The following is a 13,030-nucleotide window of genomic DNA, read 5'->3' as shown; positions in this document are numbered from 1 at the left end:
AAAACATTAGGATTACATGTGGGTTTTCACCTGTGCCCTCATTGATTTTGATTATGCTTGACTTTTTGTGGGCAGTATAATATGCAAGCATGGTTGGGGTCAATTAATTTTGTTTCAATTCCAAATCCATTTCCTTTAAGGGATTGGAATTGATTAAAAGGGCATTGAAACTGACTGTTAACTTGATTGTGAAATTGTCAGTATATTAAGTAAGGGTTATTTGTTTTAGGTGCCTTCCGAAACTATACAAGTTCTTGGTGCTGTTGATTCCCTTCTTACTGTTGCTTGGTAGGTGATCCAGGCTTTACTTGACACCCATCATTGACAGCTCTTAGTCTCTGTTCACAATGGATTGACTATAAACTTGGATTTACTGCAGAAATTGGGAAAATGAGTTTCTATTCAATTGGTCAGGAATGCAAGAATCAGTAGTAGCAGGCTTGGGTTTAAACTATTACTTGGTATTATTTAACTACAGCCTTACATTGAGAAAAGGTGTTTTACTAATTTGTTTTTGCTTCAGTTCAAAGAAAGGAGCAGGTGTTCAACGCAAGTGCATCGCAGTCAGACGCATCTATAGAATTTCATTCAACTACTGTAAATGCTGTTTCAGTTGGTGTAAAGTAATTGATAGAATTAGAGCATGCAAAGTAGTTTTAAATGGCATCCAATTCATTTTATGCTTGCTTAAAAAAGCTAAATACAATTGTTTAAATTGTCACTTGCTGTTCACATTTTGAACCCTTTGTGTTGCTCTTGATATACTAATGGTATGATATTTTCTAGGTTTGTGGTACTTTGGCCCAGCCAGCTGGTTGTCTTTGCTGCCAGTGTTAAGCAGGTCTGAGATGCAGGCTTCAGGGGAAGACACAACGTCCTCCACACCAGTGGAGGAGCCTGTAGCCACTGGCAATGTGCAACCAAGTACAGAGTCTCCTCACCATGCTTCACAGGTGGAGTTACCCATCACCTGTGTGCAGTGTCATTGAAAACATATGTACTCTTGAGTTGATTTAAATCAGTTGTAACCCTAGTTCTGTCTAGACCAATTTTTTATATTTGTTGCACCTTGTCAAGGAAGGACTTGTTTACTTCAGCAGTCGCATCGAACAACCAATGTTTTATGATGTTTTGGTGTTTTTAGTTTGCACATTGGCTGCAATCAGAGGTGCAATAAAGGTGCAACAGATATTCGATTTGAATATTGGACAGGCAATCGACAATCAGTGGGTTGAGAACACTGTTGTTCAAACACAAGAAGGAAATTTGTAAGCTCTTCACAAGCCTTTAGATTCAACTGAAATGTATTGGGTGAACTTATTTAAAAGGAAAAGAAACATGTAGACGATGGGTTTCAAATACAACTTAAAACATGCATGTGCTAGTAAAGTTATAGGACACCAAGGCGATTTAATCAAACAATATTTTGAGGCTCCTAAAATAAGCCATGGAGATCAATGATCAATTAATCAATTTGTTGTTGCATCTCTAAGTATTATGTCAATCATACCCACATAAACTGTTTATTTTGAAGTAGAGGCTGTGTACAGATTGCATGACGTGGTATTCGGGGCTACACGTTCAGTGCAGATGCAGTGCTCTACCATCTATGTGCCACAGATTTTTTTAAATGTAATGAATACTTGTATGCTCTGTTCAACAGCGGCTAAAACATTTTACTGAATGAATGGTTTGTTCTGTGTTGTAGAGTGGGGTGCACTTGTTTGATTCTGACCGCATGGTTAATTTGGAGAAGCAGCTGGCTTTGCTGTCTGACAGGTGTGACAGAAGCAGCCAGCAGTATGACGAGAAGCACGGTCAATTCGTGGAGCTGTTTCACCAACTCCAAGAACGGGTCAATAATCTCTTCAACCTACACATGAGCAGTCTGGAAGAAGAGCTGCGACGAGAAGGGACAGGTCAGCCACAGGTACATCTATAGACTTTCTGTGACTGCTGTGTGATCTTGGATACTACTAAAACTGGTGTAAAAGTGACCAATGTTAATATTGTCCTTTGTATGTTTGATTGAATCCTGATAGTAGTTCTGCTTGTAACAGGGTGTGTGTTTAGTAATCTAGAAGCTTTTGGCTGGGGGAATTTCCTTCCCTGATGCTAGAGCTGTTTTTGTAGTGACTATTTACAAGATATTCTCTTGGCATAATCCTTACAAGGGTGGACTCTGTTTTTATGGAGGTTTTACACTTGGGTCTTTGCCAGACCATGAAGCAGCAATTTGTTATTTTCTCTGGGTTGCAGAAACACAGGCACAGGAGTATTTTCCTTTTAATAAGTGTACACAAATGATTCACGTCTTCTCTTTATTGTGGGCCTCACTGTAAACAGGTTTCTGACTGTGTGCACTTTTGAACCAATCCACATTTTGTAATCTTTTCACACCATAGTTTAATCTAGTTTATAGCTGTAAGTGATCTGGTTCAAAAGAATACTAGATTTGAAAATGCATTTGAATATGTTTATGCAATGTTTTTTTTTTTTTTTTTGTTCTTTTCCCTGTTTACACGTGCAATCTCTTGTTTTTGTAGAATGAGTTTTTGATGTTGAACGAGGGCCATGAATCACGCATCACTGAACTGGAAAAACTCCTTCATATAATTGCTGCCAAAACAGAGGTACAGATAAAATCTTACTACTTCTTTTATCGGAAGTGTGGGCAAACTTTAGTTCTAGAATCGTAATAAATGTGTTTTTTATTAAATGTGTAATGAGATTCTTTATTTTGCTCCCACTTTTGATTTTTAGGAGCAGAAACAACAATACACCAAAGCCACCACTGTTGGGTATGTGTTATTTATGACTACATGGCAAACTCCTAAAAATTGAAAAGCAAATATTCTAAAATCACAGGGCCTCTGATACTAGATTTATGCAGCGTTCCAAAGACTAGAATGGTGCACTGTGCTCAGTATAAAAACATATTGCATTGAAACCACTTTAATCTTTCTGTTTTAGTGGACAGAGTGAAGAGCAAAGCTCCCTGCTGTCTGAGGTGAAGCGCTTGGAGCTGGAGCTGAGTCACATCAAGGCAGATCTGCTCCAAGTGCAGAGCTCACCACCTGGCTGTATAAGAATGGATTGCCTTAGAGAGATGGTGGGTTTCAGGAGAACTTTGTGTATTATATTGTGTTCACACAGGACTCCCAACCAGAAAGGTCTGCTTTGAGTTTATGGCAAGGAGTACTTTCAAAAAGTAGGGTCAGTAGATCAAAATTCAACTTTCAAGTGAATTAACCCATAAGAGAGCCAGAAGCATGTCCAAGTATTAATGCATAAATATTAACATGCACACTAACTAGCCTGGTGAGGACTTCTCCTGTGTGAACTTCCTGATCTGTATGAAAGATCAAACAAAATGACTGTTTTGTAAACCATTTTAGAAACTGAACATGTAACTAGCACCCATGCCAGGGGGGAGGATACAATGTAAAATTGTGTTTTAAGTATCGTTCAGCTGCGATAGGTTTGTTGGGAATGCAATGCGCTTTTAGCTGTACTGCTTTTACTGTGTTGTCTAGAACTTGAGCATTTTGTTTTTATTTTTGTAAACTATTGCATTAACTCCTGTGCCTGGATTATGTGAACTGATTGCTATAGTTGGTGCAAAACATTTTTGGGTTTATTTTTTATTTAAGGTTGATACGCAGGTTAAGGAATCTGTTAAACTGCTGATTTTTGGCAATAAAGATGAAGAGATGTCAGAGTCTCTCCTGCAGTGGCTGTCAAAGCAGTTTGTGAGGCAAAGCGACATCCAGGGATTTCTGATGGAGATGGAGATGAAGATATTGAAGAATATCACCATGTATATGAGTCAGACGAAACAAATGCCAACAGCTCAAGTTGTGACACATGCTGTTCATAATGCAGGGGCTTCTGGAATGAGTGAGGAGGTAGGTTACCTGTACAGAGTAGACGTTACAAGAGAGCTCTTCAGGAGTCAGGGTTCGAACCTTTTCAATCTGCACAACCAGACAGAGGGCATGAGGCCACAACCCAACAATTTAATTTCAATAGTACTGGTACAAATGATAGCTGTTTTTGTGAATTCTGAGGTATGAGAAGTTGTCCTGCCAACACTAAATGCTTTAAAGAGTACAGTGTGGATTTCAAAAAAAATTTAAAAATAACTTAGTAAAATTATACAGGCTAGGAGTGATTTGGGATATTTTAATGATAGCAAATTAAACAGTGAAGTAAGGCCAGAGATCCAGCTGCTTGACTTGACTGTGATTTACAACACCATTGAGTACGTTGTATAATTACACAATGGATTTTGCATAATCCTAGTTCTTGTCGTATGAGTGATCTTTACAAATACTGATCCATAACAAGTCCTTACCTGACACCTGAGCAGAAACATTAAGGGTGTGCTACTAGTCCTGAAGTCAGAGAATAGCAAAGCTGGGCAGGATTATACACTTAAAGAATGTTTCTTGATTTAAAGGGATGTGTGTGTTTATTTATATATATATATATATATATATATATATATATATATATATATATATATATATATATATCATACACACACACACACACCGCTTTATTGTGAGTGTGTGTGTGTCACATTAATATAAATTAACACATGCGTTGCATAATTATATTTTATCTATAAATCAACGTATAATTTAATTAGATTATTTATACGTTGTCGACCAAAGAATGATTTACAATTGGTTTATATATATATATATATATATATATATATATATATATATATATATATATTATATATATATTATATAAACATGAGCTATATATGTTCTCCAAAAAATTAAAGATGTGTATGTATCATCATCTCCATTTTTGAGGTGCTGCCAAACGGAAAATCAACGCATTTGCTATATACATATATGTGTGCAGCATGTATATACACACACATACACATATACACACACACACACACACACAGTGCCTATAGAAAGTCTACACCCCCTTGAACTTTTTTCACATTTTGTTGTCAGTACCTCAAGTTTTATGCATTTAAAATCGAGATTTTTTTTCCACTTATCTACACACCATACTCCACACTGTTAAGGGGGGGGAATAACGTTTTTATTGAGAAATTGTATATTAAAAATACAAACCTGAAAGATCATAATTGGATAAGTCCCCACCCCTGAGTTAATACTTGGTGGAAGCACCTTTCGCAGCAATTACAGCTGTGAGTCTGTTGGGATAGGTCTCTACCAACTTTGCACACCAAGATTTGGCAATATTTGACCATTCATCTTTACAAAACTGTTCAAGCTCTGCCAAGTACCTTGGGGAGCGTTGATGGACAGCAATCTTCAAGTCATGCCACAAATTTGATTGGATTTAGGTTGGGGCTCTGACTGGGCCACTCAAGGATGTTTACTTTGTTCCTTTGCCACTCAAGTGTAGCTATGGCTGTGTGCTTTGGGTCGTTGTCATGGTGAAAGATGAACTTCTGTCCCCGTTTCAGCTTTCTTGCAGAAGGCAACAGGTTTTCCTCAAGGACTTCTCTGTACTTTGCGCCATTCATTTTCCCTTCTATCCTAACAAGTGCCCCAGTCCCTGCTGATGAGAAACATCCCCATAACATGATGCTGCCACCACCATGCTTCACAGTAGGCATGGTGTTCTTTGGGTGATGGGCTGTGTTGGGTTTGCTTCAAACATAACGCTTTGCATTTAGGCCAGAAAGTTCCATTTTAGTTTTGTTAGACCACAAAACTTTTTTGCCACATGGCTACAGAATCTCCTGTGTTTTTTTGCAAACTTCAAACAGGATTCAGAGTGGGCTTTCTTGAATAATGGCTTCCTTCTTGCCACCTTACCATACAGGCCAGATTTGTGGAGTGCTTGGGATATTGTTGTTACATGCATACTTTGATCAGTCTTGGCCATAAAAGCCTGTAGCTCTTGCAGAGTTGCCATTGGCCTCTTGCTAGCCTCTGATCAGTCTCCTCCTTGCTTGGTCATCCAGTTTGGAGGGACGGCCTGATCTAGGCAGGGTCTTGGTGGTGCCGTACACCTTCCACTTCTTAATTGCCTTGACTGTGCTCCAAGGGATATTCAAAGCCTTTTGATTTTTTGATTTTTTTTTTTTTTTTAATACCCATCCCCTGACCTCTGCCTTCAATAACTTTGTCCCGGAGTTCTTTTGAAAGCGCCTTGGTGCTCAAGGTTGACTCTTTGCTTTGAAATGCACTACCCAGCAGAGGGAACCTACAAGAACGGCAGAATTTATCTTGAAATCATGTGAGTCACTACAATTTAACACAGGTGGAGGCCACTTAACTCGGTGTGTGATTTTGAAGGCGATTGGTTACACCTGAGCTAATTTAGGATTGCAATTACAAGGGGGATGGACACTTATCCAACCAAGCTATTTCAGTTTTGTTGTGTGTGTGTGTGTGTGTGTGTATATATATATATATATATATATATTATATATATATATATATATATATATATAAGTATGTGTGTGTGTGTATATATATATATATATATATATATATAAATATATATATAATATATATATATATATTATTATTAAAATTTAAATGCAAATTTTTAAAGTTACTTATATTTACATTCACATTTTTTTCTTCACAGCAAGTGCGTGTGATTGTGACAAATGCATTGAGGCTCTACTCTCAAGACAAGACCGGCTTGGTGGATTATGCCTTGGAATCTGGAGGTAATTGTTTTCAAACATGTTGAATTAAAATGGACAACACCATTTGTATTTATTTTGAACATTCCCCCCCCAACTCCTACCCATAGCTCTCAAAAAATAAATATAATTCATACCAAAAAATATACTGTGGTGTTTTGCTGGTGATTGGAGCAGTGTGCATGTACAAGTTGAGCAGTACCAGTTACATGGTTAATAGTATTACATACAGTTTATAGCTTGTTGTAATAGCAGTATTGTAGTCTGTATATTCTGGCTCCTGATCACACTGTTTATTCCATTAGTGTACAATACATATTTTGTTCTGTTAATTTTGTCATTTTCTTCAGAGCCACATCGAACTAACCTGTGCATCTGCTGCTTCTTGAACACAAGCCCTAATGAAACTAATACCACACAGGGCATTACGTTAAGACCTGGCAGCAAGACTGTGTATATAACTGATCCAATTCTCTTGCTGGAAGCACAACAGATTTGCTATTTGCACTATTGATTTAAGTATTTTATATTTGGTTTGCACATACCAAATGTAGCAGACTAAGACTGACGTGCAGAATCAAAGCTTTGAGCTGCTAAATGAATGTCAAGCAATTCAACTGGAAGATCAAAGGCCAAATGTACAAATTGTTTTTAACACCCGATAGATTTATAGATGCGGTTTCACATGAGTGTGATCTGTGACTCCAGAAACGGGTACAATTGCTTTTTGGCGTCTTTGTATCTCTACATTAACTAGACATTATTTTGCAGGCGGTAGCATCTTGAGCACTCGCTGCTCCGAAACCTACGAAACCAAGACTGCCCTGATGAGCCTTTTTGGAATCCCACTTTGGTATTTCTCCCAATCTCCCAGAGTGGTAATACAGGTGTGTTGGAAATGAGGAAATTACTTAGTGTCCCGCCTTTTTATAGGACCACTATCTTGCTCCAGTCAGAACTGTGAAATCAGGCTTCTAGTGCACTGCCATCAGCAATATAAGCCTGGTTTCACAATCCAACATGCAAGAATCTCAAACTGAGCTTTTATTCCAAATCAACTGGATATGAAAAGTTAGTCAGATCCTCAAGTTGTTTTTTTTTTGTTTTTTTTAGTTCTGTCTGTTTTTTTGCTTCTCTCTGCTTCACAACAAACACTCCCCCTGTCACTGGTCTCTAGCCCCAGTTAGTCCCGCCTCGTCCCACTCTACGGCCAGTCACCAGCAGCTCCTTTCTTCCAAGCCTGTCGCCCGTAGGCTGATATGATACATAGCCCCTCCTACTCCAAGCACTCCTGCACTTCACAGACCTCACATACATTACAATAGGGTCCAGGGGCCAAGTTTGTTGTAGCGAGGGTGTCCTGTGTGTGTGTATGTATGTATGAATATAGATATAGACATGGGAGTTCCTGCATAGGCGCGCAGTATTTATTAACCACAAGACAAAGTAAACAAAGGGTTATGTGACGCTACCAACGATGGTAACACACAGAGGACACATACAGAAAAGGCAAAATAAAACGGTACAAAAACTACAAATAAAAGGTGCCACACAGGGCGAGCGCCTGATCGAGGCGTCCTGCTCCAGGAACCTGCCTCACTATGTAACCCTTGCTATATATTACTTGGGATCAATATTCCCTAAACTAACATGCTTAATGTGCTTATGAGCTGGTAATCTCGACTCCTGCTGCTTCATACGGCTTTGGCTGGGCATTGCCTTCACAAGTACTGTGTGTTGCAGTCTGTAATCAATAATTTAATCAAACATAACTCCAAAAAGTACACAGAAGAAATCCATATATAAATTACACCAACACTAATTTCCCCCAATGCAGGGCAATGGACCTGCTTATCTTATGTTTAAAATAACAGTAAAGAAATGAAAAAGGAAAGAGTGTACTCTTACATGCTGAATACAGTAATTGCATGTCATTTCTCTTGAACTATCTAGCGCAGATTGCTCCTCACGCACGTTGCCTGGTTGCAGTTTGTGTGACGATGACATGTATGATGTGTGTGTCTATATATATATATATATAATATATATATATATATATATATATAATTCAGTTTTTCTTTTCCAGCCTGATGTTCACCCTGGAAACTGTTGGGCTTTTAAAGGATCCCAAGGTTACCTGGTGATCCGCCTCTCTGTCTCTGTCAACCCCACCTCATTCTCCTTGGAGCACATCCCCAAGTCACTGTCTCCCACTGGCAGCATCAACAGCGCAGCCAAGGATTTCACTGTCTATGTGAGTTAATAACACTGCCAACCAAATTAGCAGGGTGCTTTTTAAACAATGTCAGAAAGCAGCTTTTAAGGCCTGTCTTACCTGATGTGCAAGCATGAAAGTTATTCAGTGCATCCCTGTGAAATGTATATCCCCACTTTGGCTGTCATTGAATACAGTCAAGTCTGATTCATTCCAAATGGGTAACTTTTTCTATTGTGTGCATTCAAAGATGTATCTAATACTTCTCTAGTTATTACAAAGAGTAAATAATCTGTTTCTGCCTCTAAAACATAACTGAGCGTTATGTCTGGGAAGGGAATACAATGAGTTAGTGTGCTTGAGTGTTTGTGCAACTGTTTATTTGAGGTTCTTGACTATTTGTAGGGGTTAGAAGATGAGTACCAGGAGGAAGGGAAGCTTCTGGGACGGTACACATACAATGAAGACGGAGATTCACTTCAGACTTTTCCCATTCAAGTAAGTGTGAGGGCAAGATTACAGCATTCTTCTCGAAGCAAGATTCCAACATGAATCAATGTCTGTCTAGGAATTGTCTTTCACAATGAGGAGGCAGAAGTACATGTGATATTTAAGGCACACCACACACGTTCCTCTGAGGAGGTGATGAGTAGTTATAACACTAGTGAAGCATATGTAGTAGTAACATAGTTTATGTACTCCATCTAAAATACTGATGGAACCCAAATGCAAAAATACTATTTGCCAGCTAAAGCTGTGTTCTTTTGAAGGCTGAGTTTTTTTTCTTTGTTGCATGTTAGTGCCAGGTTTTCTTCTGTAGTTTGCGTCCATTCATTTTCTTACATTTTAAATCTAGCATTGAAAGGGGAACTTTTCTGTGTTCAGTTAATGCTTCTGTAGTTTTTTTTTTTCCCCCAAAATGTATCTACTGACACAAACTTCGGTCAGATTTTCAAAATGCAACCTTTTAAGTACCGAGTTTACCCCTGTGACTGTTGAACCATCTTGTTTTCTTAGACTGAACAGATCAGAAAGTGTGCATTGTAAATGAGTACATACATCCGCTTCCATGTTTTAAATGCCAATACTTCCCAGCATACTGCTAGCTTGAACTGTCTGCTGTCTCCTGAAAACCTGAATTCTGAATTCAAACTATCAATTTGTATTTCTTGTTGGATCAGATATGTATAATGCAAGGCATATGTACATTAAGATGTTTAGACATGACTGCTGTTAACATGTTCTGTTCTGCTTTGCAGGAAGAAAATGACAAAGCTTATCAGATAATAGAAATGAGAGTGCTTTCCAACTGGGGACACCCTGAGTACACCTGCCTCTATCGCTTCAGAGTACATGGGGAGCCTCGTCTAGAATAAACTGCCCAGGACTTCCTCTTTTTGTATATTTGTTTTCTGTATATATTGGAAGAACAGAGATTTATATTTGGGGGGGGGGGGGGGGGGACACAGACTGCAGAAGAAATGTTTTATATGCAAGAATATGAACCAGCTTTTGTAGAAGTGTAAAAAGGAAAAAATGGCTAAATTTGCTATATGAAACTATGTTAACTCCTATCATGGTCCATGTTACTGGCACTTAATTCTCCACTGAAAGGTGCATGCCACTCAGTCTGCTAAGGTTAAAGTAGTGGTAGGGGGGGTAGTGGTGCAAATGACTACAGTGTTTAAAGCCCCTCCAATCCCCATAGCTCATCCCTCTACCACTTTTCATGAGGGATACACTTAACCACTACCCAGTTTCAAGCTCAGTACCTGTGTGCACTGCTTATGTGTCTCTGGTTTTTAGTTATCTCTGTGTGGGAGCTGGGCATTCTATTTCCAGAGAAATGTAACATTTAAATAAGGTTTATGTTAGAAATGGTTGCATATACCAAGACCTGCACTAGTAGAGAAATGCTAAATATGTACTTCTGCCAGAAAGTGGCTGAGAGGACGTTGAGGAGACCATGATACTCCGCCCCCAAATACTTATTGTTAATACTAATGATCACTTGAACCATCTCTTCTAATGCATACAGTTTTACTTGTGATATCTCTAACTCTATTGGCACTACAGCTGTGGTTCACTAGTTTTTATTATAAGCTGGTGGCCTGTATAGAGATTTGTCACAGTAAAAGGCTCAGGAAGATGAACGCAGGCTGCCATTGTACTGTGATTTATAGTTGTAGTTTTCCAGTAAAGGCCAGATTTGTAACTTTTTTTTTTTTGTATATTCCATTAAGAGATTTGTCTTTTTTTAAGTGTGCTGGTCAGAAGGTACCTGTTTTTTTTTTTTTTTTTTTTTTTTTTTTTTTAAATTAATTTACCGGTTTCACAAAGTGACTCACTTGTTATTTAACATATAACTGTACAGTTATCAACATTGGAGTTGAGAACTTCACACTCACTGTAAAAGTACGTGAACGGAGCGGTTGGTTTGTAGAGCATATATGCAAAGGGTTTGCTTATATGAATGATATCTACTGTACAGCCAAGTTATAAGAATTTGGGGGATAGGAAATTTAACGCTATTTATTTTTGAACAACAAGGATAAGGACTTGGTGCAATGTATTTTTCAAGATCTTTTCAATCTCTTGTCTGTCTTTCAGATAATTTTATTTTTTTGCTGTTGTAAGATTGACAAACCGCTATGGAAAGGTTCAAATAAAGAGTTTAATTTGAGAGCTGGTGCATGTAATATTTAAAACTACTAATTGTCGTTTGTTTGTTCGTATGCATTTCAGACAAACTCATTCATTACACATAAAGGGCTGAACTTGAGGAAGGAAGGATAATCCATTTTGACTTCTCTAATAACTAGCCTTCACACATTGCTTTTTTTTTTTCTTTAAATGTTATATTACGGGGAATATCAAAGTGATTCTGTGCTTTGTGCTTGACACAAATGTAAATGTTTCCTCACTGGTCACGATGAAGGTGTGAATGAAGTTTTAAGAGTTTGTGCAGGTGTCTTTGACTCTGCTACTTTTTTTAGGCTTCTGTTTTGAGTGTTTCTAAAGTGTGTTTCGTTCACCTTGGTAAGTATTGAATTGCCTGGCGTCAGTTTGTGCAAAACTTATATCCTGTTCTATCAATTTCTAACTAGGGCTTCTGATTTTTTGTGTTTTACCCAAACTTATATACTCCTTTTAAGAATTCAGTTAAGCCATCCATGTATCTCAAGCACAGCTGAGATCAATAAAATTGATTTAATGTACAAGTTTTTTCCGTGCAACTAAATGGGCTTTTAAATAGTCCAAGCCTTAATTTTTCATTGACAAGCAGAACGTACAAATGAGTTTAAGTGACTAATCTTTTATTAGCTATATTAAAAAAAAAAAAACTGATTTTATGCTACACACACTATTCCAATCGTTACATGTAACTGTTTACGTTAACAAAAAGGAGTTGCTTCTGCTTTTAAATGAAAAATTAAGACTTACAAATTAAAGCCCATTTAGTTTCACAGAAAAAAAAAATCAAATCAGTTTTACTATTAACATGTTTCTCAGTTCTTGAGATGCAAGAATGGCTTGACAGGTATCAATTACATTTTTTAGAAGAGTAGAAAAGTTGGGGTAAACACTGAAAATTGAAACATTACAGGTGAGGTCAAAAGCCACTCATACACATTTAATAGTCTAGTTCAGAAACTATCCATTTATTACATGTTCAGAATTTTGTCTGAAACACCAAACATAGGTGTTTTTACACACTAGTAAGCTAAGTACACCACATTTTCATATTCAATATTTATTCACTGTCTCTTCCATATACAGTTGAAATGCTATACTCCTATTAAAGAACTGCAAGTGTTGCAGGGTCACTTATAGCTTAGTTTAGTTACAAACTAATTATGCGTTAGTGTGTTTAATACAAGTGTAAAAGTTTAGAAATAAAAAGAAAACAAACTCCATTTTCATTTCCATTAATTGGACCTAATCATCTTGCCATGTAATCTGTCAATTTTAGCACATTACATGAGTTACTGTGCTCAACTGTCACATGGTTTGTCTCATTATTACTATTTAGGAATTGTATTTTATGCAATGTTAAGAGAGCAGTAAATGTACTTGTACTTCATGCAGCCTTGCTACACAACACCAACAGATGGATGGAATATCATGTGGAAAATGAATTGAGGTCCCAGTAT

At 37.6% G+C, this 13,030-nt stretch overlaps 1 protein-coding gene across 5 annotated transcripts in view; it reads left to right on the top strand.

The window, feature by feature from the left end:
• LOC121330863 (SUN domain-containing protein 1-like) overlaps window positions 1-11,157 on the top strand; it is a 40,734-nt gene extending 29,577 nt beyond the window's left edge. For all 5 annotated transcript variants that reach the window (XM_041277735.1, XM_041277738.1, XM_041277737.1 and 2 more), the window contains 12 exons: window positions 230-288; window positions 787-953; window positions 1,709-1,930; window positions 2,547-2,633; window positions 2,764-2,801; window positions 2,974-3,112; window positions 3,654-3,908; window positions 6,601-6,685; window positions 7,433-7,548; window positions 8,748-8,915; window positions 9,282-9,374; window positions 10,136-11,157. In XM_041277735.1, coding sequence (XP_041133669.1) covers window positions 230-288; window positions 787-953; window positions 1,709-1,930; window positions 2,547-2,633; window positions 2,764-2,801; window positions 2,974-3,112; window positions 3,654-3,908; window positions 6,601-6,685; window positions 7,433-7,548; window positions 8,748-8,915; window positions 9,282-9,374; window positions 10,136-10,252 — 1,546 coding nt within the window. In that variant the 3' untranslated portion in view covers window positions 10,253-11,157. The remainder of the gene's footprint in view (window positions 1-229; window positions 289-786; window positions 954-1,708; window positions 1,931-2,546; window positions 2,634-2,763; window positions 2,802-2,973; window positions 3,113-3,653; window positions 3,909-6,600; window positions 6,686-7,432; window positions 7,549-8,747; window positions 8,916-9,281; window positions 9,375-10,135) is intronic.
• Window positions 11,158-13,030: the final 1,873 nt, after the last annotated feature.

The sequence above is a fragment of the Polyodon spathula genome, chromosome 18, assembly GCF_017654505.1.
Source record: "Polyodon spathula isolate WHYD16114869_AA chromosome 18, ASM1765450v1, whole genome shotgun sequence".
NCBI classification, from domain to species: domain Eukaryota; kingdom Metazoa; phylum Chordata; class Actinopteri; order Acipenseriformes; family Polyodontidae; genus Polyodon; species Polyodon spathula.
Note: the sequence above shows the minus strand (reverse complement) of the source record. Positions and strands in the feature narration are given on the sequence as shown.